Source organism: Ictidomys tridecemlineatus, chromosome 2 (assembly GCF_052094955.1).
Source record: "Ictidomys tridecemlineatus isolate mIctTri1 chromosome 2, mIctTri1.hap1, whole genome shotgun sequence".
In the NCBI taxonomy this organism is placed as follows: domain Eukaryota; kingdom Metazoa; phylum Chordata; class Mammalia; order Rodentia; family Sciuridae; genus Ictidomys; species Ictidomys tridecemlineatus.
The window spans coordinates 219,183,183-219,209,895 of NC_135478.1; the positions used below are offsets into that span (position 1 = coordinate 219,183,183).

Genomic DNA, 26,713 nt, shown 5'->3' on the forward strand with positions numbered 1-26,713 from the left:
TCCTTTCCAAGTCAGTTCTCTCTCCTAGATCTACCACTCTTCAAATTCTGGGGAATGTACCAATCTTCTTTTAGAATCTTAAAGTCACGGAAAAGTCACCCTCTTGTACTTATTACTCTGTGTAGCACTAACGAGTTCACTAATGCATTTATTTTTAAAGTTGGTCAAACAAAGAAACATACAGAAATCTATAACAGAGGGAAAGTTTTCAGTATTATCTATTAATCACATAGCATGGAACACACTGACATTAAGATCTTCAGTATAATCAATCAGTATAAACCAGCTTCTGATCACCATACTGATGTCGTCTTTACATACCTTCCCATGCCCACCTCTTACAAAATTTCCTTTTAAAAGAGGAATCCAAGATTCAAAAAGCGCATCTTACTCTCAAGATAACCTACATTTTTCCTTGAATGGATTCTCTATATTTCTCAATAAAATTCTAAGTCTCAATTTCTAATGCATACTGGATTTTTTTCTATCATGTATGTCAAGGAATGCTGCAATCTAAGTTGAGGTACTACCCACTGGTACATCTGGCACACTCTCTAGTGAAACATACACTGTTGTATTCTTAGTGCATAGAACACAGCCAGAAGTATCACCAATCCTCAACAAGTATATGAGTAAGTGATTGAATAAATGAATAGAATGCTTTCCTTTACTTCATTGAAGGATGTACCATATTTATTTAGTCATTTGTCTATTAAAGTTATTCAGAATATTTCTGATTTTTCAAGGTAGATAAGGAATGGATCAATAAACATACATGATAACTCTAGTGGAGGATGTTCTGGCCTTTTAACCTCTCCTTCTAGTTAAAACATTTATAACAACTCAGTTAACCAAACATAAATAATTAACCCTCCTAAGCCTTGGGTTCGAGTAAACTTGAATCAGAGATATTAAAAAAAACAACAACATTGCATGTGTACTAAACACATACTGTCTTATTTTTCCCTCATTATTTGCTAATGAAAATAGGATAACATTTGTTTGTATAGCATTTCTGTTATATTAGATATCATAAGCAATTTAGAGATGATTTAATGATACAGGAAGTTTTTCATAGGTTGCTTGCAATTACAACACCATTTTATATCAAGGAATTGAGGATATGCAGATTTTGGTCTCCAGGGGGAGTTTGTGAACCAGCTCTTTATGGTCACCATGGAATCAAGTACCTCGAAATTTATGCTTGTTGAAGAATGAAAAGTCCACCACTTGCTCCAGTGCTTTTCTATGTAGGCCAAAGGTAAAGTAAGGCATATAATTTCATTTGATTATTGGTTCAGAGTGTGTTGTGACTGTTTTCTGCAAAGGAGACACTATAAAATATCCTTTGAGAGTTGGGGAAAGATGTTTTAAAATAACTTTTGGAATGTCTCTATTCCTTTCTTTTGTTGCACAGACAAGTGTGAGTGTGTATCTGAGAGCCATTTGTGATCTTGAGGCTTGAAACTTAGGCTATTGCTGAAAGTAATGAAAGCAGAGGGCATAGACAGAAATAAGGTGATGACATTTTTTAAGTGGCTGGATCAAACCATTCTTGAATTACTCCTAATTATAGGCTTCCATTTATGCATTTTAAAAGATCTTACAAGATGAATTTCCTACGACCAAATATCTTGTAAGGGTTATGTTTGGGTCTACACATTTTTTTTTTATCTTGAGTATCTATTTGAATGGGATGATTAGCGAAGGATCGAGTTGCTATTTAAAAAGGTGCAAAGAATTTACATTATAACAGAAATTCACAAATTGTGAAGAGTTAGTCTTTAATCAAAAGAGACTGAAAATGACAGGAAGATGAATTGAAATGTGCTACTGAATTATATCAAGAGCCAATGATCTTCAGCAACTCAGGAGACTGAGGCAAGGGGATCACAAGTTCAAACCTGGCCTCCACAACTCAGTGAATCCCTAAGCAACTTAACAAGTCTCTGCCTCAAAATAAAGAAAAAAGACTGGGGATGTGGTTCAGTGGTTCAGTGCCCCTGACATCAATCCCTGGTACAAAAAAAAAAAAAAAAAAAAAACCTGACTGGCATGAGGTGAAATCTTAGAGAAGTTTTGATTTACATTTCTCTAATTACTAGAGAAGTTGAACATTTTTTCGTATATTTGTTGATTGATTATAAATCATCCTTCAGAATGGCAGTTATCAAGAATACAAACAACAATCAGTGTTGGTGCAGATGTGGGGAAAAAGGCACTCTTATACACTGCAGGTGAGACTGCAGATTGGGACAACCGATCTAGAAAGCAGTAGGAGATTCCTTAGAAATCTTGGAATGGAACCACCATTTGACCCAATTATCCCACTCCTTGTTCTATACTCAAAAACTTAAAATCAGCCTACTATATTAAAGCAGCCACACCAATGTTTATAACAGCTCAATTCATAATAGCTAAACTGTGGAAACAAACTAGGGGTCCTTCAATAGATAAATGAATAAAGAAACTATGGTATAAATACACAATGGAATATTCCTCAGCATTAAATGAGAATAGAATTATGCCATTTGCAGGTAAATGGATAGAGTTGGAGAATACCGCACTAAGTGAAGTAACCAATTGCCAAAAATCAAAGGCCAAGTGTTCTCTCTGATAAGTGGATTCTGACCCCTAATGGGGGTGGAGGAGGCCTGGGAATATTGGAGGAACTCTGACGAAGCAAAGGGGAGGAAGGGGTGAAAGGGGTACAGGGGTGCAGGAAAGAGGGTGGAATGAGAAGGACATCCTTACCCTGGGAACATGTATGACTGCACGTATGGTGTGACACTACATCGTGTACAGAGACATGAAAACTTGTGCAGCAATTGTGTACAATGATCAAAATGCATTCTGCTGTCATGTACACCTAATTGGAATAAAGAATTAATTGAGAAAGAAAGAAAAAATGATCACCTTTATATTAAAATTAATATTACATCTTCTATTTAAAATTCTACTTTCTTCTCAAGAAGTTATCACATAATAAAATATTTGAAAATTTAATTAAACAAAACAAAACAAAAACAAACCTGTTTGCCTTGCCTCTTGTCTCTGTAGGCCTGCTCTGATGAGTCATCTTTAACACCCGACTTCCCTGTGAGGTCTCTAAACCTCTCCTTTATCTGTTACCAAAAGCTGGGCCCTTGTCCCTGATGCCATTCCCCAAACAAGGACAAGGCTTTCAGAAGAAAGAAAAAGACATTTCATTGCTTCTCCATCAAAGGAGAAGTGCAGGGCACTCCTGCCCTAGAGACTGATTCTGACCATCAGGGGAATAGAGGGATTTAAAGAGATGAGTAAAGGGCTCCTATGCCCAGTCAGGGTCATAACTCATTTGTAGCTATTTCTGAGGTCTCTGGAGCTATCCCCAAGGTCAGAATTGCTTTTTCCCTGAGTTGTGTTTGAGCGCTCAAGACAGAACACTCAGGCTAGGATGGGAAGAAGGATAATCTTGTTTCTCTTAAGGTTAGAGGGGGTGAAGGAAAAGAGAAATGGAAAAAAAAAAAACACCCAAAACTCATGTCAGCTTTAAAATAAGCTGCAGTGGCAGGCAGCAGGGACATGTTCAAAGCATGAAGTGAAGCCCCTTACAAGGTAAGTGTGGAGTGGTCGGGGTGGGCAAAATGTTTCAGAGACAACAGTGAAACCTTGAACTCATTTGCATAAGGAGAATCCTGAGTGGTTGGTTAAGAGAGAGCTGAGTGTACTTGTTTAAATAGACATATATATTTTTGCATGTACATGTATGTTCACACACATCACATTTAAATCATGCAAATATGTAAAAGTAATTCAGAAAAACTCTAAAGATACAAGACAGAAAAGATGCTAGGTACGGTGGTTCAAGCCTGTAATCCCAGTGACTCCAGAGGTTGAACAGGAGGATCACAAGATCTAGGTGAATTTATCAGTTTAGTGAGACCCTGTCTCAACATGAAGAGGACGGGGGATATAGTGCAGTGATAGCATGTCTCTGGGTTCAATCTCCATGAGTGTGAAAGGAAGGAGGAGCAGAAAAAAAAAAAAAGAGGTGAGTTGTGACTAAATATTTAAGAGCACTAAATTTCAGAGGAAATCAGGTGTGTTCAGGTGGTATGCCTGTGGACAAGAGTATTGAATGTCCATCTCAGGGACTTTGACTTCATCCTGGAGAGAGCCATAAGGCTCAGTTGAGAACTTAGAGCTTATCTCTTCAGAGCTTTCCAGAGTTGGAAAAGGCTGGAAGGTGGGTCAGGTCCCACTCTGTCTTGGTGTTTCTCCCTGGACTCCCCTATCCTGAGATGCCTAGGACAGACTGTACGTTGTGTTCCCCTGAAGTCCACATGTTGAGGCCTTCACCTCTGATTAGGTGGTATTAGGAAGTGGAGGCTTGGAGAGGTAATTAGCTTTAGAGGAGATCCAGAGGGTGGAGCCACTGGGAGGGGATTCCTGGGTTTATAGGCAGAGAGGAGACTAGAGCTGGCCTTCTTGGCCCTGAGAGGACACAATGACAGGAGGCTGAGGGTGCATAACAAGCCAGGAAGCCAGGCCTCTGCAGACATCAGGCATGCAGGTGTCTTGGCTGTTACTTCCCAGCTCCCAGAACTCTCAGAAACATTGTGTGTCCTGCACCAACTCTGGAATTGTTACCACATGCAGAGCTGACACACTGCTCTCTTCACCTCTCTCTGAGGCTCCATTCGCCCATTCAGTCCTGCTCCACCTACTCCAATGTACTTGGGATGAAAAGCTTAATGAGTTATTCAATATATCTGCCTGGGAATTCTGTGTAGAAGTTTGTACTGCAGATCTTCTCTGCATGATCCATGGGAAGATAAAGATTTGGGGGACAGCATGAGAGGAACCAAGGCAGAGTGTGGGGCGTGGGCTCTCAAGGAGGGCGCAAGGGGACATCACACCTGTAGGACCAAGACCTTTGGGACCACAGGGTAATAATACATCTATTTTCTGCAAACTTATCCACATTTGTAACATTGCTTTGTCTATAGCTGAAACTGAACCATGACTTGAGAGGTATTATAGTTTGGAGGTGAGGTGTCTCCCAAAATCATGTGCGAAAATGCAAGAGGGTTCAGAGCAGAAATGATTGGGCTGTGAGAGCCTTAATACAATCAGTGAATTAATACCCTGATGGATTAATTCAATGATAACTAACTGGAGGCAGGTGGGGTGTGGCTGGAGGAGGTAGGGAATTGGGGGTACAGCTTTGGGCTTTGAATTTGTATCTGGAAAGTGGAGATTTCTTTCCCTGAATTCTGAACTTCATGTGAGCTGCTTCCCTCCACCATACTCTTCTGCCATGATGTTTTACCTTACCTCCAGCCCCTATGAATGGAGCCTACTGTCTATAGACTGAAACCTCTGAAACTGTGAACACCTAAACAATCTTCTCTTCATCTAGAGTTGTGTTGGATGGGTCTTTTTGTCATAGCAGTGAAAAGGCTAACTAAAACAAGGAGACTGTTGGGGGGACGGGGGCTCAGATTGTCTCCAGAGGCCATGCCTGTCTGGCATTAATCTTCCAGTTGGAAAACAAGATCTCAGAGAACTGGAACATATATATGCATATGTATCCTTGGAAAACACAGAATCTACTAATTTAAAAAATTCAACAGCCAGAGTTTTCCCTTATCATCATAGATTTTCAGAAAATTGAAGAAAGGCAAAGAGAGAATACCTGTCACAGAAGTTTAAAAGCACTTGAGATAATACCTGTGCCCTTTTTTTGTAGCTATACAGTGAACTGTCTCAATGAATTTGGGCAATTTATTTTTTGCTTTAGTGTCTGTTGTTATGAACACATAATCTACCCCAAAAGAGGGACTAGCAAATATTTATTTTAGCAGAGTCATATTAAAAAATATTTTTTTCGCAAATATTCAAAGTATTTTGTCCTTACTTGCAAAAAAAAAATTGGTGACTTCATCATTATATGCACAATGTGACACACAGATCTGCCATAGAGAAGGTGAGGGTACATTTATTACTTTGAATGAGTCACTAAATAACCTTTCAAATTCTCTCTATCACAGAAAGCTCACCTGTCTCTCAAGATACATAACTAGTGGCAAGACTCAATGGAATGTTTATAAACACAAATCAAGGGGCATACTTGAACAGACTAGGTATAGAATTAAATGCTTTTATTGAGATGTTTATTTTTTGCATAGAAGGGTTAGTGATGGGATCAGTATATTGATCAGAAAGAGACACAGATATGTCTTCTGTGGCTAATATAAGTTGATACCAAGGAGTGGATAATGAAGAGAGAAAGGTGTTTAGTTGGCAGCAATGGTCTCTTGAATCCAGTCCAGGTAGTTGCAGATCTTGGTGTAGACACCGGGTTTGCCTTTCAGAGCACAGCCCAAGCCCCGAGAGACAATACCCTGGAGCTCACCATTGCAGACCACGGGACCACCAGAGTCACCCTGGGCAAGAGGGAAAAGACAGAGTCTTGTTCATGCCCAGAACATTTCTCCATGATCCAGGTAGTATATTTTTTATCCAGTCTCTTATCCCATATAATATAACTTTCTCGTCCTGAAAATGCAGCCCTCAATCTCCCCTATATTCCTATTGTTCTTCCTCCTTTTAGTCATGTGCCCCTCTTCTTTCTTCAGTAGCACCATATTTCCAAGAAATTTTGAGAACTGTACCCATCGAATGTCATGCCACTTGTCCTGTCCCTCTTTCAAGGGTTCCATTCGACCCTATGCCTCCTCAGAAGGGCACCTTGGTGACCTGTTGGAACATGAAGTGAGAGATCTCTTTTTAACCCTGCTTTACTCTACTCATCCTTACCACAGAGAGAAAACTTGTAATTTATCTCAAAGCTGCTGCTTCCCTCTCACAAACAGTCCCATGGACTCCACAGTCCTCTGAGTTTCAGAGAAGGAGAAATACAGTGGAGAAGAGAGACTGATCTGGATGAAGCAGGAGTATGAGAAACATACCTGGCAGGAGTCCTTTCCCCCCTCCAGGAAGCCCAGGCAGAACATATTGTTAGTGATCTGTCCTGGGTAGGCCTTGTGGCAAGCAGTGTCAGAGAGCACAGGAGCGTCCAGACACTGCAGGAGGGAGGGATACACTTCTGTGGGATGCAAGAGTGAAAATGGAAGATTATCCACTGGATTCCCAGCTTCATGTCCATTCATCTCCTCTCTTTCATAATATTCCCACTCTTTTCTTTCCACTTTCCAATGCTTGTAATTTCAGGGAAATTTAATTTCTAGAAGAATTTCTGAAAAGTTCTAATCAGGTGTTTCTGTGACAGGAGCATCAGCTGCCAAAGATCTCAAAGACAGAGACTGCTTTCTCAAGCAGCTTGTAACTCAGACTGTACAGAACACTTTAGCCTCTGTTCTACTCCCTTCCTGTGTATCTTGTTCTCTGCACAACTCTAAGAAGCTTCCAGATAGATACCTTGATGATTTTTGAAGGTAATTTTTCTTGGTCTTCTCCAGGATCTCAGGAAAGAAGTCTCATACATTTTAATTAATATATTCTAACATTGCATCTCGTCAAAACTACCCTCTGTCAACCTTGCCTTGAGTGAAAATTTGTAACTGACCCTCCACGTGTCTTTCACCTCCATGTTCTTAAACCTGGTGCTTGTGTTCCAGGTGACACTTACTGCCACTGCTCACAGTGTTGCCCCAGCCAGACACAAGGCATTGAGTCCAAGCAGATGGACAGGATCTCGGCAGAGAGAGAGTAGTCACTCGAGAGCTGATGGTGGCCGGGGAAGCCAGTTTGATCAGCATGATGTCGTTATTTAAGGTGTCTTTATCAAAGTTGGGGTGCTGGATGATCTTGGCTGCCTGAATGAACTGCTCATCTCCCTCAAGGACGTCAATGTTGTGTTCTCCCAGACGCACCTGTATCCGGCTGGATTCAAGGATTAAGTGTTCCATGATGTCCCACTTGAGCTTCTTCCCCTTCCCCTATCCCTCACTTACAGTAGAAACACAAACTCCATTCTTTTCCACTACTCAGTTACACAGGTAATGGTGCATGTAAGGGAAGAGTGTGTTCTACCAAACAAGGTGAAGCTTATGGAAGTTTTCAGGCAAAAATCACTGCACACATAGACTCACTCCCACATTTTGTTAGATAAATAAGGCATAGGTATAGGTACCAAGGAAAAAGTTGGTATCAAAAAGGAGATTGGTGACAGCTGATATTTCTCTTCTGTTGGGATCACTGAATACCAAAAGGAGATGATACAAGAATCGTAGAGATAGCAGAAAATTAAAGGAGCAGGATGAATTATGCTTTTGTGTAAGGTATTATTGATAATAGGATGCATTTCATTAGCTATTTTCTTTTCTGATTAAGCTGTGATGATTAGGGCTGTATACTGATCCATGTTCATTTGCCATTGCTAGGGGTACTTCATCCATCACTGTTTTTCCTCCACTAAATTTTTACCAAAGTTTTGGAAGACATCAGGAACATTTATGGGTTCTGCTCCATTTTAAAACCTCTCAATGCATTTTACAATTTTTGAATGCATAGTTAGTCTCTTAGGATCTGAATGCTTTACTTATTAAGCATAATTCCAGTATATACTATTTGTGTTTTTGCCCAGGTGAGAGGATAAAATCATCTTAGAATTCAGGAATGTGAATGCAGGTCACTTACGACTTGTAGCAGTGAGCTGCAGACAGCACCCACTGGTCACTGATGAGGGAGCCTCCACAAAAATGGTGGCCAGCGTTCAGTGACACATGGTAGGGCACCGAATTCTTTGCACAGGTGTAGCCTCCAATGATCTTGTCATCATCATCAGTGGGGAGCGCAACTGACAGAGAGGATTGGGTAACTTCCATGAAACAAATCCATTTTGCATTCCCGACTCCACCATGAAAATTTTGCAGAAGAACCAGTAAAGGGATGAAAATGTTCTCTTGTTTCATAGAATCAGAAAATGGTAGTTTATGGCATTTTTTTGGAAAAAGTATTATTCCATCACTTTAACCTGAACCATTCTTGTATCCCTATGAATAAGCATCTAATTTTTAAATTGTTTAAAATGTTCTATGTTGTGTTTTTACACATGCACCTTATGTGTCATGCAGAGAGAATCAGGCACCCACACACCCATGAACTCAACAAAAACAGAAGCTCTTTACACAATGAATGGCTGGCCACCACTAGCAAGGTTTTAAAGAGTCCTTTTATACAGCACATTGCTCTGTAGCTATACAAACCCACCAGACATTTTGGAGTCCTCTGACTGGTGTGTGTTTGTGGTGACTAATGGAGTGTTGTTCTGTACAGCAGTCTCCATCAGATTTTGTATTATTCTTTCCTTGAATGAGGTGTGAGTTTTGTACTTTTATTCTCTTTATTTCTCTCCCCAATCCTAGCCTAAAATTTTCACTATGTCATGATGAGATTTTAGGATTATAGGATTCCTCTCCTCAACCTTTCCATAGATCCCAATTATCTCTCAAATTATCTCCAATTATCTCTCAAATGTCTGTCCATGCATTCAGCCTTGTGAAGTATGGTCCCCTGATTTCACAAGATTTTCTACTGCTCCAGAATTCTGTGACTTTATTACATAACTTCTTTTATTTCCAATATTTGGACATATATTTAATAAAAAAGTGTCCAGGCATGTGTTTAAATGTATTAAATTTATAGCTGTCCAATTTTGCAATCAGCAGCATTGAGGTGTAGTAGTATCTAAATAGAAATTCACATTTGTCTATTTTCCTTCATGAGTGAATGATGATTGATTTTATTCCAGAAAATTTTCATTAGAAAAGTTGTCACAGAAAAAATAAGAGGAGTGGGAGGAAAATAGCATGACTCCTTGGGTAAATAACCATCCCTTTGATATTCAGGAGTCTCAGGTTTTCATGTTCACAGCCCACCAAGAAGCACTGAGTAGTCTCAGTTATAAATTCCAAATTCTTACAGATGTCAAGACAACACTTATTTAATGTGGACTGTCCTCTCCTTTACTTTCCTTCTTCATAGAATTCACCTGGAAGTTTAGGGCAAGTTGGACTTTTCTAGGTCTTCTGCTCTGAATGTCCCCTGTCACCATGACCTTCCTTGGATTAGTGAGCGCTAATCATCTCTAACCCTGTAGCTTCAACATTTTAAGCTTCTTGGGTACAGAGCCTATACTAACATCTGTGGTGTTTCCCTCAGCCCAGCATGCAGACTTACATAGAGGATAGACACCTGCTGATTGGATCATTAGAAAGACTCACCTGCAGCTCCCAGGAAAGCAAGGAAGATGAAGATCTTCATGGTTGCTCACTGGATCAGGAATGGGAATGAGACGAAGGCTTTCCACTGGAGGTATTTAAACCTCCAGTTTGTCCTTGTCACCCATAGCCACAGGAGCCAGAAAAGGTTTCACTGGAAACTCATATATCTAAGTTTAGATTAATTCCTTAACACATGCAAAGTGACTCAGCATATAATTTTAACACCCACAATTTTCCACTTTTCCAGAAAGTTATGGGAATAAAATTCCCAGACCCACCAGGTAGAAACTCCTCCCTATAATAGGAAAATAAGTTTAGTAAGGTCACACAGCAAAGCTCCAGGTTTCTACATTCCTAGACAAAAGTCTTAGATCCTTGGTTGCTCTGATAGTGAAGTTTTAAGCTAAAAAACGTCTGGAGTTCTGCACCCTTAAGTTTAATTTCAAGTGTCTGTTAACAATTATATACCTGGTCTTATGCTAGTCCTCATCTTGTATATCCAAGTTAACTTTTCTAGATTATCAGGAACAACTAGTTCTGCCCAAAAATGGAAAGTAGGTTTAATTTGAAAATGGTAAAAAAGTAAAAGTAGAAGAATGACAATAAGTAGCACTTATCTAGAGTTTGCTGTATGTCAGAGAGAATTTGTTTCATGATATGGGATTTCAGTAACTAACAATCCCCAGAAATACTAAATGGACAACTCTAGAAATAAGTAACTAAAGTTTTAATTAATTTCATTATACTACATTATCCTATTTGTTTTATTTTGTTATTAGATGTTATCATTGTTGTTGTTGTTTGGGTAGTGTTGGGGATTGAACTCAGGGTCTTGCCTATGCTAAGCAAGTGCCAGTAAGCTATGTCCGCAGCCTTTGTTGTTAATCTTTTACTGTGCCCATTTTATTAACTAAACTTTGTCATACGTATATATGTATAAGAAAAACATTATCCATAGGATTTTGTACTATCTGCAATATCAGGAATCCACTGAGACTTGAACACATTCTGACAGATAAGCCAGGAGTACTGTGTTCTAAGTACTTTGCCTATATTAATACAGTATTCTCATGACAACCATAGAAGATACTTCCTATCATCCCACTTCACTGATGTGAAAACTAAGGCAACATGGTTATAGGGGACTGGCCACAAATGCACCCAGGAAGCACCTGGAAGAATTGGGATTCCCAGACTCTGTGCTCTTTTGATATTACCCAGGTAATATCAAATTCTTGGTAGATGCTCATGCAAGCAGACTCTGTGGAGCGTTTCTCATGTGACCTGCTCTGTTGAAGAAGGGTCTGTGCAACAGCTCTTTTCAAAGTCCATTTCTTCAAGTGCCAAATTCACATAATAAGAGAGAAACATATTCTGTAACTGCAAAAAAAGTGGTTTTGTAGCAAAAATTACCAAAATTAATGGAGAATGACACAAGTAGCCAATGGGAGTCAATGGGAAGGAGAAATAACCTCTAGCTGCATAAAATAGCCAGTTTCTACACCTATACAATGTATCTGAAGTTGCCTACCAGGACATTATTTTTGCTAAGGCAAATTGTCACTGTTGAAGTTGTTTATGGTTTATTGTGTTTCCATTTGACTCTGTTGTTGTTGTTATTGTTGTGGCCTTAAGGACACTGATGGAAATGCACAGTTCCTCCAACCTCCACGTTATTAAGATTTGGGTACAGACACTATCCAAATACAACTGTATAGCCTACTGAAAAATAAGTTGTAATGACTGACTGTTGTTTAATAGGCAAATTGCATATGTATATATTTGTATATGCATATACATAATCCTTAGACGGTTGAGATAGTGTTAAAAGACATGTATGATCAATGGGTTTGTTTTGTTGAAAGAATTTGTTGCTCAGGGTAAAAGAAGAGAGTAATTAATGGAAGAGAAAATGAGTAGTGGTCTGGTGAAAAGAAAAATGGAGAAATGACAGGAATCATTTAAAAAACTGCTTCCTGGTAATGTTCCAGAAATCTCAAGGCCAACGTGGGAGAGAAACTGGAGGGAATGGTCTGAATACATTAGAACCAATGAGCATCTCTAAGACTGAGGATATTTGCCTGTGCCTGTTCAAGAGATTGGCATTCTAAATTGAATTTTGAAAGCAAGACGAAAATAATACTAAGACAGTTGATATTTTTATTTTTGAAAGATCTTTAAAGTACTAGTTACTCTCTGTGAGTTACTCAGGTTGGCCTTTCCATAAAATAATGAAAATCAATATGATTAGAAGGCAAAAAGATATTTGTAATGGTCTTATTTTAAGACAATTTCCTTAATAAAAGGAAACTGGGCATGTGTTAAATTTTATTGTTTTTCATGGCAAAATGGAAACTTGATTATAAAATTTCCTCTGCGAAGTGAAGTAATTATTTCCCAGACCATATACCCGATAAGAATAAATAAATGTATTTACATAAGTATCTAAGCTTCTAAGTAGAGATAATATTTCACTGAAATTTATATGAAATTTCATAACAATGAGGTTGACAGTTGAGAATTATTTTCTCTAAGTTTTCAGTAGCAAAAGATAAATACATTTATGTATTCAAATACTTAGTTATAGCAAGTGAAAAACCCAACCTCCAGTCAGTTACCCGTCACCTCAGATTTTTGCCCCTTCACATTCCCTCCTACTTGTACACAATGCACCCCTTCCTGAACTACAAATTAGATATTTATTATACTCCAGATGTTTCAGCAATCTCCTCTGAATTTTCCAAGTGGCTCTTCATGCTGAACTCCAGTGTGTTTGAGTGAGTCTTTCATACTTTTCTTGGATTTTACTTTAAGCAGAAGGTCTATCTTCCCTTTAGTCAGGTCCCCATTCCTTATATCGTTTGCCCCCTGATCAGCATCATATTCTACTTATTTGCAATCTATTTACCAATCAGAACCCATATGTGAGGAAGTCAGGGTTTATAGGTGTTTGTTTCATCATTTTATCCTTAGTGCATAGACCAGAACCAGGAATATCACAGACCCTCAGAGTTTGTAACTGATGGGATAAATGAATAAAAAACTTAAATTTCCTCCATTGAAGGAAATGCCATGTTTATTTAGTCTATCCTCTGTTAATGTTTATTTGTGTTCTTTCCCTTTCATAGCACAGGTAGAGAATTCATCAATAGACATATGTCAGTAGTGGAGACTGTTCTTGTCTCTTGGTCTTCTCCTTTTTCTCTTTGTTACTCTCCCAGCTCAATTTAGTTAATCAAACTTACACCAAATAGATCCTCTGAACCCAAGTTTCCACACACTTGGATTCCAAGAACCATAGATCAAAGATATTTTAAAAACAGGGCATGTGTTTACTATGGTTAACTAACTAAATCGTCATTTTTTCCTAAGAAATACAGTAAAACAACTCTTTGCAAAGCATTTCCACTGTATTAGGTACAATAATTAATAGAGAGATGATCTGAAGATAATCGAGATATGCAAAAGTTATATGTAAGTCACACCTCATTTTATAGAGGACTTCAATAGCTCCAGATTTTGGTATCTCTTGAGAATCCTATTTTCAACTCTTCATGGTTACCATGAGACCACTGTGCCACCAAGTTATTCTGCAGAATGAACAACCCACCCCTTGTTCCAATGCTTGGCTATGTAACTTAATTGTAAAGATATTGGAACAATTTCACTTGGTTACTGGTTCAAGGGTATGTAGTAACTGCTTTCAGATAATGAGATACTTACACAATGTCTCAGCATGCTTCTGGTGGCAAAGATGCTGTGTAATAAGCTTTGGGGATACAACTTCATCCTTTTACCTAGATATAGGTGGAAGGGAGAGTGAGTTCTGAGAGACATTTTGTGACCTCAAAACTTGGTCCTTAGGATAGAGCTCACAGTAATGAAAGCAGAGGGCAGAGGCAGAGATAAGGTAAGAGACTTTTTAAGTTGCTGAATCCAACCATCCTTGAGGCCCTCCTACTCCTTGTGCATTTTGATCTTTTTCTTTTCTTTTTCAGGTTACTAGGGATTAAACCCCGGAGTGCTCTACCACTGAGCTACACCCCCAGTTTGTAACCTGTTTTATTTTGAGACAGGATCTCACTAAGTTGCTCAGGTTGGCCTTGAACCTGTGATCTATCTGGCTCAGCCTCCTGAGCAGCTGAGATTGCTGGTGTGCCCCACTGAGGGCAGCCGTTTGTACAGTTCAAAGACCTTATGAGTCAGGTAATGCTGGAGCCGAATGCCCCCTATATGTTTTATGTACACATATTTTGTATTTCAGGACTTATTTTTAGTAAGATAAAGTTCTAATGTCTAAATGGCTATTAAGAAGAGTAAAGAATTTACATGTTTTAGAAATTCACAAGAGGCAAAACTAACTACATAGTTTGTTTTTAAACAAGAGCTGCAAATGACAGTGAGATGTATTAAAAAGGGGTTATGGGATGGAATCAAGGACAAACATTATGTCTTTTCTTCATCACTCATCTGTGGGGTTGGTCTGATGGCTTTAGTGAGCCTCACTCCTGTTTTCAGGTCTCTGAACCTTCTCTTTGTAGCCAGGGTCCTTGCACATAGCTGGGGTTCACTTTCTTGCCACTCAACTGCTGGCAGCTTATTGTTTAAAAGACTCTTTTTCCCTTTTCTCTTCTCCTTTTCTTTCCTCCCTAACTCAGAGAAAACAAGGTTAACCTTCCTCATTTTCTGAGCTGTTCATCTGTTCTTCCACTTACTGCCCACCTGAACAAGAAACTCTGGGAATGAGAGAAGAGTGCTCTTAAGGATTAAGTGAAACATCATTTCTATCTACTGAGACTATTTGGAAAGCAGCCCTTGTGTGCCCCTGTTGAAAGCCCTCTGTCCCCTGCCAGTTAAAACGGCAACTTCTGTGGCCTGGGTTTGTCACCTTACTCCTCTGCTAGCAGAGCAGCAAAACTTCTTTCTCCCTTTTCTCAAAGCCTCATTATTGGATCGACCCTGGGGACAGGAGCCAAGCTTTCAGTATCAAACCTGACCCCTCAGGTGGAACCTAGAGTGGCTGCCATTCTGGACGTCTTGGGCAGCTTGGTGCTCCACGTGAGCGCTTCTTGAGAGCTGACCACTGGAGATTTGGGACATGGTTAGATTTCCCTCATGTTGAACAGGAGGGGCTGTTCCTGTAGGTGAAGGGAGGGACTGAGAGACTGCCCCACCAGCTGCCAAGGATGCTTCTGCTTTGGGAATCTCCTGCTTTCTCTCCCTAAATGGGTGAGGGTGTGTTCTGGTCCTGCATCTGGTGTATTTGAGAAAAAGAAAACTAAGTGCCATAAGATGATGACACCTTGGCTGCTTGGTAAGTCTCCCAGTGTATATGCTAAGATCCTCCATCCATGCATGTGGTTTTCCTCCAAGTTAACACTTGGCTCCCCCTCTTGGGGACATCTGTGTCACCACTGTTGTATGAATCCTGGTTCAGTGGGACTCAGGAACATGGGGGTATAATGGCTGTCTGATCTGTTCCCCACCCCCACCACGTGGGTTTGAACTGAGGGCCTTCCACAGGGTAGGCTACTAGGCAAGAGCTCTATCACTGAACTGTATCCCCAGCCCTCTGATGTTTTTAAAAGTTTCTCATAGGTTTATCGGTCTCGGATTCATTCTTGATATTTGTTACTGGCCTTTTAAGACATGGGCAACACTGTGTCAGTTGGTGCCAGCAGTCTCTTGGGAAAGATCTTTGTTAAAGGGATGACACATAGTCTTTGACTAAGTAACAAGGTGGTGTTTTTACCTTAGCACAGTCTGGTCCATGAATGATTTGAAAGGTGAGGAAAGGCGGCCACTCTATGACCTTCTGAATTATTTTACAATTGTGATATGATGCAGTTGGAGTTGGTTTGTCAGAGGTCAGATAAATAAAGATTTTATATGTGCAGGCACTAATACAGTTACATGATAAGGAGTCTAAAGAGCCAGGAAGTAAGTTGATGGTGCAAAAAGAGGCACCCCCTCCAGTGTGCAAAGATAGCAGAGCATTGGGAGAAAAACTGGTCGAGGGAGATTCAGCTCTTTCAACCCAGTGCTGCAGCTGTGCTGCCTGTTGTCCTACCTCCAGCTCTCACCTCAGTCCCAGGGGCTGCAGATCATTGCACCAAGAGCAAAGGGTCACTGAGGGTTGGGGATGCTGCTCAGGCTAAAAAAAAAAAAAAATCATGAAATGCTCTCTGGGCCCTAAAAATATTTTGGCAAGTGGAGGAGGGGGAACCCCTTCCAGCCTGCCTCTGGCTCCAGCAGACTCTCCTCTGCCCTCATAGAACATGGAGGCAGCTGTCAATGAGAGGTAAGGATCTGGGGATAGGAATGGTCTCCCTTTTTAAAACCCAACAGGATACTTCATTGGGCCAGGAAAGCACCTGTTGCTAAGGCCAGACACGTCCCACTAGAGCAATACCTCACAGACATAAATGCACAGGTAGACCAACAATCACATGAGAGAGACAACCACACCTGGCAGTGGTTGGAAGACCGATGCCTGAAACACAAAACCCACAGTGGCTTCGGTCAGACTTTGAGGCTCTGGGGCAAAAGTAGGAGTCAAAAGCAGCAGGGACTGCCACTGCTTCTGCTGGAGCAACAGAGGAGGCTTCCATCCAAACAAAGAGGCGTCACTTCTGTGGGAGCCCGGCTGTGGCTTCCGCATCCAGGATCCAGAGACCCCTGGCCCCTGACTGTAGCCTGAGGCCACAGCAGGGGAGAAACAAAGCTATGTATAATCTAGAGAGCTCAATTTACAGGAAAAAATGGAATAAAATAAATCATACTTTTAAAATAAAGATGATAAAATTCTGTCAACAAACCCACCTTCAATGGCATAAGGTGTGATCAACTGCTCTGTACATACAGGTAACCCCAGAAATAGGCTGAAATTGAGTCCTTACATCATTGTAAAACCCTACCTGGTATCTTGGGGAAGAGCATGAATGTGACTATAGCAGGAAAAAACTAGATTAAAACTGTAAGACAGTTAAATGTGGACTGCTGTGCATGAATTGTGCTTCTTTCAGGTCCCCACCAAGTTTCAAATCCCCTATCCGTTCTTTTTTTTCCCAGAAAGAAGCAGCTTCGAGATGGCATTGCCCATTTTTCCATAAAAATGGAGGGTACAAATTAATAGAGGGGAAAATGTAAGTGGGGTCTACTTCACATAAAGGGGTCCACATCATGATTTGATTATAAACCTTGCTGCCAAACCACTGGCATCTTACTTTCAAGCTGCCATTATTTTTTTCATTTTTTAATTTTGTTCTCTTCTCCCCCCTTAGCTGCTAGGAAAATGAGATGGACATTCTTCATTTCCTAAATGGAGTTTTCTGTCCTCCACTTATTACCCACCTGAACAAGAAACTCCAGACCCGGAAATGGGAAACAGCTCTCTTCAGGAGAGAGTTCATGAATTCCAACTACTGATAATATCTGGAAAACAGTCCTTGCACTCCCCTGTTTAAACCTCCCTGTTCCCCATGGCAACTAGAGCTGCAGCCTGGGTGGCAGGAGCCCCTCGCCTTACTCCTTTACTGGAAAAGCAATACAACTTTCCTGTTTCTCAAAGCCCTGACCTCATTATTTGATTGATATCAAGGACAGGGACTGAATTTTCAGTATCACCTTTACCTGGGGCAGTAAGATGAGTAAATGTGGATTAGTAGAGGTGATAGCAGGGTAGCAGGGAACCTTAAAATCTTGGGATGTTTAGTTAAAGTAGATGGGAAGCCACTTATTTCGACAGAGAGAAGCTTTGTGATAATACAACATGAAGATAAGTCAGTGACAACTGAGGGGAAAAAACAGAAAAGAATACCATGACTGGAAAACCTATTGGATAGCCACGCCCACCACAAAATGGGGATCAGAGAAATGCAAATCAAAACTACTCTAAGATCATCTCACTCCAGTCAGAATGGCAGCTAATAGCTGAAGACAAACAATAATGAGTATTGGGGAGGATGTGGGGAAAAGGGTACACTCACACATTGCTGGTGGGACTGCAAGTTGGTGCAGCCAATAGGAAAGCAGTATGGAGATTCCTTGGAAAACTGGGAATGGAACCACCATTTGACCCAGCTATTCCTCTCCTTGGAAGATACCCAAAGGACTTAAAAACAGCATACTACAGGGACACAGCCACATCAATGTTTATGGCAGCACGATTCACAATAGCTAAACTATGGAGCCAACCTAGATGCCTTTCAGTGGATGAATGGATTAAAAAAAGTGGCATATATACACAGTGGAATTTTACTCAGCAATAAAAGAGGAAAAAAATTATGGCATTTTCAGGTAAATGGATGGAGTTGGAGAAGATAATGCTAAGTGAAGTTAGCCAATCCCCCCAAAAAACAAATGCTGAATATTTTGTCTGATATAAGGAGGCTGATTCTTAGTGGGGTACGGAGGGGAGCATGAGGGAATTAGATGAATTTTAGATAGGGAAGAGGGGAAGGAGGGAACGGGAGGAGGTAGGGGATTAGCAAAGATGGTGGAATGTGATGGATATCATTATTCAAAGTACATGTATGAAGACTTGAATTGGGTGTCAACCTACTTTATATACAAACAGAGATGTGAAAAATTGTGGTATATATGTGTAATAAGAACTGTAATGCAAAAAAAGTACATGTATAAAGACATGAATTGGCGTGAACATACTTTATATACAAAGATATGACAAAATTGTGCTCTATATGTGTAATAAGAATTGGAATGCATTCCAAAGTTGTATATTAAAAAAATAAAATCAATTAAATAAATAAATAAAGCCTTGAAAACAAGGCTAATGATATTTCCCTTCAACCTAGAAACAGCTGTGTGGCCATATTAAAAACTCAGGACAAACCAGGAAACCAGTCTTCAGGGGCATCAGGCCTGCTGGTGACTTGGTGTTACTTTACAGACTCTGAAACTGTGAGAAACTGTGTAAGGTGCTCTGTAAGGCACCCGACTTTGGTATTGTTGCAGCAGCCTGAGCTGAGACACTGTGTTCTCTTCACCTGCCTCTGAGGCTGCATTTCTGTCATTTAGTCCTGCTCCATGTACTCCAATGTGCCTGTGCTCAGAGCCCAGTCAGTCTTCCCAATTGTTCCATAACAGATCTGCATGGGAATCCTGTGTAGGGACTCCCACTGCAAACCGTCTTTGGATGATTTATGGAAGATCAAGATTGGAGAGGATAGCTAGAGAGGAACTAAGGCAGAGGGTATGGGGTGTACTCGGAGTACGGAAGGGGACAAATCACACCTTTAAGAACAGAACCTCTGGAACTTCATTGTAATATCTCTATTTTCTGAACACCTATCCACATTTGTACATTCTTTGGCCTCTAGTTCTAATTAATATCTAAATCAGGCTGGGAATTGGAGGTCTTGGGGAAGGAGGGGGACTCCAATTGTCCCCATAGGCCATGTCTCCTATAGCAATCATCTTCCAGTTGGAAAACAAGTGGATCTTAGAGAATTGGAACTTATATGTGGGTGAATCATGAAAAAGATGCAAGAAAACTGAGAGTTTAAAAAAAAAGGTATTGTGTCCACTGACAACTAAAAAAAAAAAAAAATGTTAAAAAAACTCTGCCATGTGTGGTGGTACAGGCCTGAAATTCTAAGTACTCAGGAGGCTGTGGTAGGGAGATCACAAGTTCCAGGTCAGGCTATGCAATTTAGCAAGACCTTGTCTCAAAATAAAAGATAACAAGGGCTTGGAATATAGCTCAGTAGGAGAGCATCCTGGGTTCAATCTCCAGTGCCAAAACAAAACAAAACAAAACAAATACTACACCTAGAAGACTACTTTTTCTAGATTCACCATGTGTCAGAAGGATTGAAGGATAAAAGGAAGACCCAGCCTCTGCCACACAGCAGCAATGCACTGGGTTAAGGCATGAGCTCCACTGCGGCTTTACTGTGACCTGTTCCAGTGTCTTTGGGCAATTGATTTTAAAACCCTGTGGCTTAGTATTATTGTTTGTTAAGTTATGAACATATGATCTATCATAAATAATCCATGCCCTAGTGTGTATCATTGCAAAATCATAATAAACATGTAGCTGATATACTAATAAAGTTGTTAATAATTATTTGTAATAAATGTGATGGTAATAATGAATTTATTTATCTTTATAGGATTGATATCAAACAGAGTATGCTGTACAGTAGGTGATCAGTAAATATATATTTGTAGGTTATATTGGTTATTATTGAATGAGTTACAACCTTCAAATTCTTGCCATACAATAGTTCAGCTCTTTGCCCACTTTCCTACCTAGTAAAAAGTTTTAAAAGAAAGCTAATCAATTTCAAACAAGGAAAATTCTTGGAAAGATGAAATGTGGAACAAAGTGTTTTAATTCAGATAAGGATTTTTGGTGCTGAAGGAAGGTGGAGTATATAGCAGGAGTGCATTATGAAGAGATAAAGGTGTTTAGTTGGCAGCAATTGTCTGCTGAATCCAATTCACGTATTTGCAGACCTTGGTGTAGACACCGGGTTTGCCCTTCAGAGCACAGCCATATCCCCAGGACACAACACCCTGGAGTTCACCATTGCAGACCACGGGGCCACCAGAGTCACCCTGGAGTAGAAGGAGAAGCAGAATTCTGGTTATATACACATGGGAGAATGGGCTCCCGGATAATCCTCCATAATATAGGGGCTATTTTCAGGGGCTGCTGATCTCCCAGGAAGCACCTTCTCTCCCCATGAAGACTCCACCCTCACTCTTCTATCTATATCCCTATTCTTCTTCCTCCTTCTTTACTGCCTGCTCCTTGTCTTTCTTTGTGGATCCATTGCTCCAAGAACATGTGGGCACTGGAAGTATAAACAAGTTTGACGCACAGAGTGTTCCCTTTTCTAGCATCACAGGGTTTCAGATAGATTGAATCAAGCCAGAAGAAGCCATCCGGCACTGGGAACATTGGCATCCCAGCAGCCTGCTCCTCTCACAGGGTCCACGGCAGATACACCTCCTCAGAAGAGTGCCGGAAAAGCAGCGAACACCTACTTTTGTGTATCCTTTTACTCTGAACACCAACCTTCATTATCACAAACAGAAAATGTATAACTTATCTCAAAGCTTTCTTCATATATCATGACCGATTTTGAGTGGACAGTTTTACAATCCTCTGAGTTTCAGAGAAGGAGAAACATGGTGGAGAAGAGAGACTGATCTGGATGAAGCAGGAGCAGGAGACACTCACCTGGCAGGAGTCCTTTCCCCCCTCCAGGAAGCCCAGGCAGAACATGTTGCTAGTGATCTGTCCTGGGTAGGCATTGCGGCAAGAAGTGTCAGAGAGCACAGGGGCGTTCAGACACTGCAGGAGGGAGGGATACTTGGCTGTGGAATGCAAGAGTGAAAATGGAAGAAGATTACACACTGTAAATTTCTTTGCCACTGTCTCTTCTCATACTTTTTCCCCCCCAATATTCCAAAGACTTGTAATTTGAGTGACTTTTTCTCTGGCATCAGAGGCCACAGACCTCAAGTGCAGAGCGTGTTTGCTCAAGCAGGTGTATACTTCAGGCAGCACAGAACCTATAGCCTCTGTTCCCATTATCTCCTCTATCTCTGGCTCTCTGAACATCACTAATCACACTTCAGATAAATGTCTTGACATTTTATAGTTGTTTTTATCTTGTCCATGTTCTCAGAAAAAGGAATCTTCCGTATTTTATGTAATACATTGTAAGGCTGCATGCATCCTATCCTCTTCAACCTTGCCTTGAATCAAAATCCATACTATGTACTCCCAACATGTCTTTAACTCTTCTGTCCTCAACCCTGGTGCTGGTGCTCCAACACTTACTTCCACTGCTCAAAGTGTTGCCCCAGCCAGACACAAGGCACTGAGTCCCAGCAGATGGACAGGATCTCGGCAGGGAGATAGCAGACACTCGAGAGTTGATGGTGGCGGGGGAGCTCAGTTTGATCAGCATGATGTCGTTATCCTGGGTGTTCTTATTATAGCTGGGGTGCTGGATGATCTTGGCTGCCTGAATGAACTGCTCACCCCCCTCGACGACGTCAATGTTGTGTTCTCCCAGACGCACCTGTATCCGGCTGGATTCAAGGATTCAAAGTGTTCAGCTTGAGCTTCTCCCTCTTATTTCAACCCCCAAATGATGACCATGAACACAAACAGCATTCTCATCAAGCATTTGACCCCACGGGTAATTGTGTACCGAAGGCAGCATTATGTACCACCCCACACGGTGCAGGTTAGAGAGGTCCCTAGGCCAGTGTCATCCCAACTAGCGCCTCACAGTCCCCCATCACTTTAGAACCGTGAGGGACAGGCACGAGACGAATGGGCCCAAAGAAGGATGGTACTGAAAAGGGAATCCTCCTCTGTTTGGTATTATCAAGTATCATAGGAAGATGAGGCAGGAGTCACGATAAGGCAGGATACAATGACAGCAGGATGTGCTTATTTTATGCTGTACTCGAAATGTGGTGCTTTCATCACCCCCAGGTGCCATAGCTTCCTTGGGCTGTGATGGTGAGGACCATGTGCTCATTCATTATGCTTCACCAGCCACTGTGTCCCCTCCACTTCTTTACCATCATTTAGAAACATACCAGGAAACCCTAGGATACCACTCCATGTAAAAGCCCTTTAACACATTGTATAATTCTGAGTGAATAATCAGCTCTCTGGGTCTGAATGCTTTGTTCATCAGGTATAACTAGTCAATCTATTTGTGCTTCCCTGGGATAGAGGATAAACTGATATTAGGAATGTAACACAGGTCACTTACGACTTGTAGCAGTGAGCCGCAGAGACCACCCACTGGGAACTGATGAGGGAGCCACCACAGATGTGGTAGCCAACATTCAGCGACACCTGGTAGGGCAGGGAGTTCTTCCCACAGGTGTAGCCCCCAACAATCTTGTCATCGTCATCGTTAGTGGGAAAAGCAACTGACAAGGGAAAGTTAAAGTCTGTTAAAAATATCCATCTTGCAATTTCTACTCCACCGCAAAGATTTTGCAAACCAACCAGAAAAGAGATGACAATGTTCTCCTATCTGTCATGATTAGGAAAGTGTATTATATGGGATTTTTTTTAAAATTTATTTTTCATACTCTAACATACCCTTCTTACATCACTATTAAAAAACATCTAGTAGCTGAGCCTGGTGGTGCATACCTGTAACCTCAGCGACTCAGGAGGCTGAGGCTTGAGGATTGTGAATTCAAAGCCAGACTCAGCAAAAGTGGGGTGCAAAGCAACTCAGTGAGACCCTGTCTCTAAGTAAAAAAGCAAAATAAGGCTGAGGATGTGGCTCAGTGGTCGAGTGGCTCTGAATTTAATGCCTCCCCAATTGCTAGGTTTGTATTGTGTGATTCACTTGTGATAAATATGTTCTTACATGTGTGCCTTACACACACACACACACACACACACACACACACACACACACACACACACACATACAGTCACACCCTCCAAACACTCATGAAGAGGTTTTTAACACAATAAATGCCTGACCACTACTATTGAGGATATGAGAACTGTTTTTACACAGAACCCTGCTTTGTACCCATGCAAATAAGAAGAAAACATTGCTATAATCTTGCTGGTGTGCATTCGTGGTGTTTAATGGGGTGTTTCTGATGCATAGCTTTCTCTGTAAAGAAGCAGAATGCAGGCTTTTAGGAGCCATCCTGAGATGAACCTGGCCTGGAAGGAAATGTCCACTTGTTTGTATCTTTATTCACTTGTTTTCTGTCTTTAGTCTATCCATAAATCACTTTCCACAAGTTCTCCACTATCCCATTTATCTTTACAATGTCTATCAACGTATTCAGCACCGACATGGCCCACTGATCTGTCAAGATTTCTCACAGCTTCAAAATTCTGTTGTTCTATCACAGGAGTCCTGTTTTCTCAGTTGAAAATAAGTTTATAATAGAATGTTCCAGGCATATATACAGGTGTATTGGATTTATACCTGTTCTATTTGGGTAGAGTAATTGAGTTTAATTAATATCAAAATAGTTTAATTACTATCAAAATAGAAGTAGTCATCTCTATTTTCTCTCAGTTTAATAACATATGACTTTATACCTGAGATGACATTAGGAAACCTGTCATAAAATCAAATCAAAGGTTTTATTCTGAAATGATATACCTTTGCTGTTAGATGTTGGGTATAAATAGCTCTTTAGTATACAGCTGACCCAACCTCTGATGTTCACAGCCTTTTCAAGAAGCACGGATTAGTTTCAGATGTTAACTCCAAATTCTTAGAGGTCAAGACGAGCACTCTTTTCACGTAGACTCTCCTTTCCCTTTCTCTCCTCCTTCACAGAATTTGCCTGGAAGTTCAGGACAAGTTTGGCCTGCCTATGCCTTCTGCTCTGAGCCCCTCATAACCTCGATGACCCTCCTCAGACAAGTATCTCATTATCCTAAACCCCTGTGCCTGACCCTCCTGTTTTGACATTTCACCCTTCCCAGAGTACAGAGCCTGCATCCAGCATTCATGGTTGTTTTCCTGAGCACAAGGCAATCTCACACAGAGGATCAACACCTGCTGATTGTTCATTAAAAAGACTCACCAGCAGCTCCCAGGAGAGCAAGGAGAATGAAGGTCTTCATGGCTGCTCACTGAGTCTGGACTGGGAATGGGATGGAGGCTTTCCACCCACAGGTATTTATACCTACAGTTTGTCATTGACACCCATGGCCACAGGAGCCAGGAAAGTGATTTCACTGGAAACTCACATATCTAAATTTAGATTCACTTCTGAGGCACATGAAAGGTGATTTTGCACCAAACTTAAACATCAAAAATTTTCCATTTTTCCCAAAGGTTATGGGAATGGAGGTCACAAACTCACCTGCTGGAGCCTGTTCCCCATAACAGGTAAACATGTTAGAATAAGGTCACGGGGAGAGCTCCAGGTTTCTGCATTCCCACAGAAAAATCTTAGGTCCTTGGTTGTCTCAAGTGTGAACGTTTGTAGTAAGGAATATCTGGAATCCTGCACCCAAGGTGTGTAATTAACATTGGCTCTTGCACACTTAGATAGTTGTCTTTTTTTTTTTTTTCCTGCTGAAGATTGAATGCAGGTACTTGGGAATATTAGGCAAGCATTTAACATGGGGCTATGTCCCCAGTCCTTACTTAGTCTTATATTAGTTCTGATCTTGTATATTCATGGTAATTATTCATATTCATTTTGAGGATTTAATGTTTGTGTGGACTCTCTCTTGTCCAGTGAGGAGGTCCACGGAACAGGGTAGAGGACAGTGTGGCTGTGGACCTCCGGGGACCAAGCTGGAAGCAGGTCTGATTTTACTGTGTAGTTACCATGTATATATACTCAGGCAGTAGCTAAGCAGACTATAGGCAGCCACCAATACAATTTCTGGCCAACTGCCCTTGTAGCGACCAATCGAGTGGGCTCATGCTCAGGGTGCTGTGTCTATGGGGTAAGCGGCCTGTTGCTCACACACCTCCCACGAGTGGAGTGGATTGCCTCTCAGGCGCCCTTAATGTATGCCATGTATGCAGTACTCCATGCACCTGGCCCCACAAATGTTATGCTGAGAATAGGAAAATTTTGATAAATTAAAAATGGTAGAAAAAATGAAAAACCTGAAACTTGCTGTATGTCCAAGATACAGCGCTACCCCCAAATGTGAAGATTGGTTTCAATCAGGGAACAAAAAACATTAAAAGGAAAATTCTAGAAATAAGAGTTCACAAATTTAAAAAAAAATTATTATATTGCTGTATCTGTTTTATTTTATTAATAGATATTAGTGTTAAACATACACTATGCCTCATTCATAAATTAAGCTCTTAGATATAGGTATAGAAAAAATTACATATAGGATTTGGTACTAAATTAAGCTCTATCTTAGATATATAGGTATAGAAAAATATAACCTATAGGATTTGGTACTATCTGCAGGTTTAGGCATCCCCTGAAGACTTGAAATGTTTTCCTCATGGATAAGGGGGAACTTTCTACAGGTATCTATTGTCAACCCCACTTATTCCCTCTGATGGGAAAGGTATCAAAGGTATGGAGACTTAACCAACACCACACAGCAAGCACCTTACAGGATCAGCGTTCCAACCCTGCAATGTGCTTTCAGACGCTCTCTTACCAAGGTGATGGGGAGCTCTTGGTAGACGAGGATGGATGTGAAGTGCATGGAGAGTTTCCGATGTCTCAGGCATTGGGGACAAAGTGTCCATGCATCGACTCTTTCAGTCCTCATGATATCAAAAGCTCTGTCCCTGTCCCCCAGGACAGGGCATTGAGAAAAAAAGAAAAAGAACTTTTATTGCTTTGCTGGCCAAAGAGAAAGCCAAAAGGCTCATGGCACTGAGGCTGCATTCTAAGTGCCAGGGAGATGGAGGGCTTTAACAAGGGGAACGCAGGGCTGGCTTCCCAATTGTACCTGCAGACGGGATTAATATTCAACTTTTCCCATTTCCAGGTCTGGA

General features: G+C 40.9%; 2 protein-coding genes across 4 annotated transcripts; both read right to left on the reverse strand.

Annotated features, from left to right (window-relative positions):
• Positions 1-6,281: 6,281 nt before the first annotated feature.
• LOC144370375 (trypsin-like) lies at positions 6,282-10,272 on the reverse strand. Of its 3 annotated transcripts, XM_078031118.1 has the most exons (6): positions 10,233-10,272; positions 8,647-8,806; positions 8,178-8,190; positions 7,637-7,934; positions 6,957-7,093; positions 6,282-6,431 (listed from the first exon to the last, which is right to left on the reverse strand). In XM_078031118.1, the coding sequence occupies exons 1-6, from the start codon at positions 10,270-10,272 to the stop codon at positions 6,282-6,284; spliced, it is 798 nt and encodes a 265-aa protein (XP_077887244.1). The 3 variants fall into 3 exon arrangements, with proteins under 3 accessions (XP_077887244.1, XP_077887259.1, XP_077887255.1); XM_078031133.1 differs by lacking the exon at positions 8,178-8,190 and having other exon boundaries at positions 7,637-7,890; positions 8,650-8,806; XM_078031129.1 differs by lacking the exon at positions 8,178-8,190 and having other exon boundaries at positions 7,637-7,890.
• A 10,300-nt stretch (positions 10,273-20,572) lies between these two features.
• LOC101966592 (cationic trypsin-3) lies at positions 20,573-26,484 on the reverse strand. Its single transcript, XM_078027897.1, has 6 exons — positions 26,371-26,484; positions 25,092-25,101; positions 23,003-23,165; positions 22,051-22,304; positions 21,445-21,581; positions 20,573-20,816 (listed from the first exon to the last, which is right to left on the reverse strand). Exons 1-6 carry the CDS (start codon positions 26,482-26,484, stop codon positions 20,667-20,669), a joined length of 828 nt encoding a protein of 275 aa, XP_077884023.1. The 3' UTR covers positions 20,573-20,666.
• Between the last annotated feature and the right edge of the window lie 229 nt (positions 26,485-26,713).

Coding starts and splice junctions, on each gene's coding strand:
- LOC144370375 (XM_078031118.1), bottom strand. CDS start 10,272: ATGAAGATCTTCATCTTCCTTGCTTTCCTGGGAGCTGCAG. Junction 8,807..10,232: donor TGCTTTCCTGGGAGCTGCAG/GTGAGTCTTTCT, acceptor CCTCTCTGTCAG/TTGCGCTCCCCACTGATGAT. Junction 7,094..7,636: donor CAACACTGTGAGCAGTGGCA/GTAAGTGTCACC, acceptor TGCATCCCACAG/AAGTGTATCCCTCCCTCCTG.
- LOC101966592 (XM_078027897.1), bottom strand. CDS start 26,484: ATGAGGACTGAAAGAGTCGATGCATGGACACTTTGTCCCCAATGCCTG. Junction 21,582..22,050: donor CAACACTTTGAGCAGTGGAA/GTAAGTGTTGGA, acceptor TGCATTCCACAG/CCAAGTATCCCTCCCTCCTG. Junction 20,817..21,444: donor GGGGAAAGGACTCCTGCCAG/GTGAGTGTCTCC, acceptor CTTCTACTCCAG/GGTGACTCTGGTGGCCCCGT.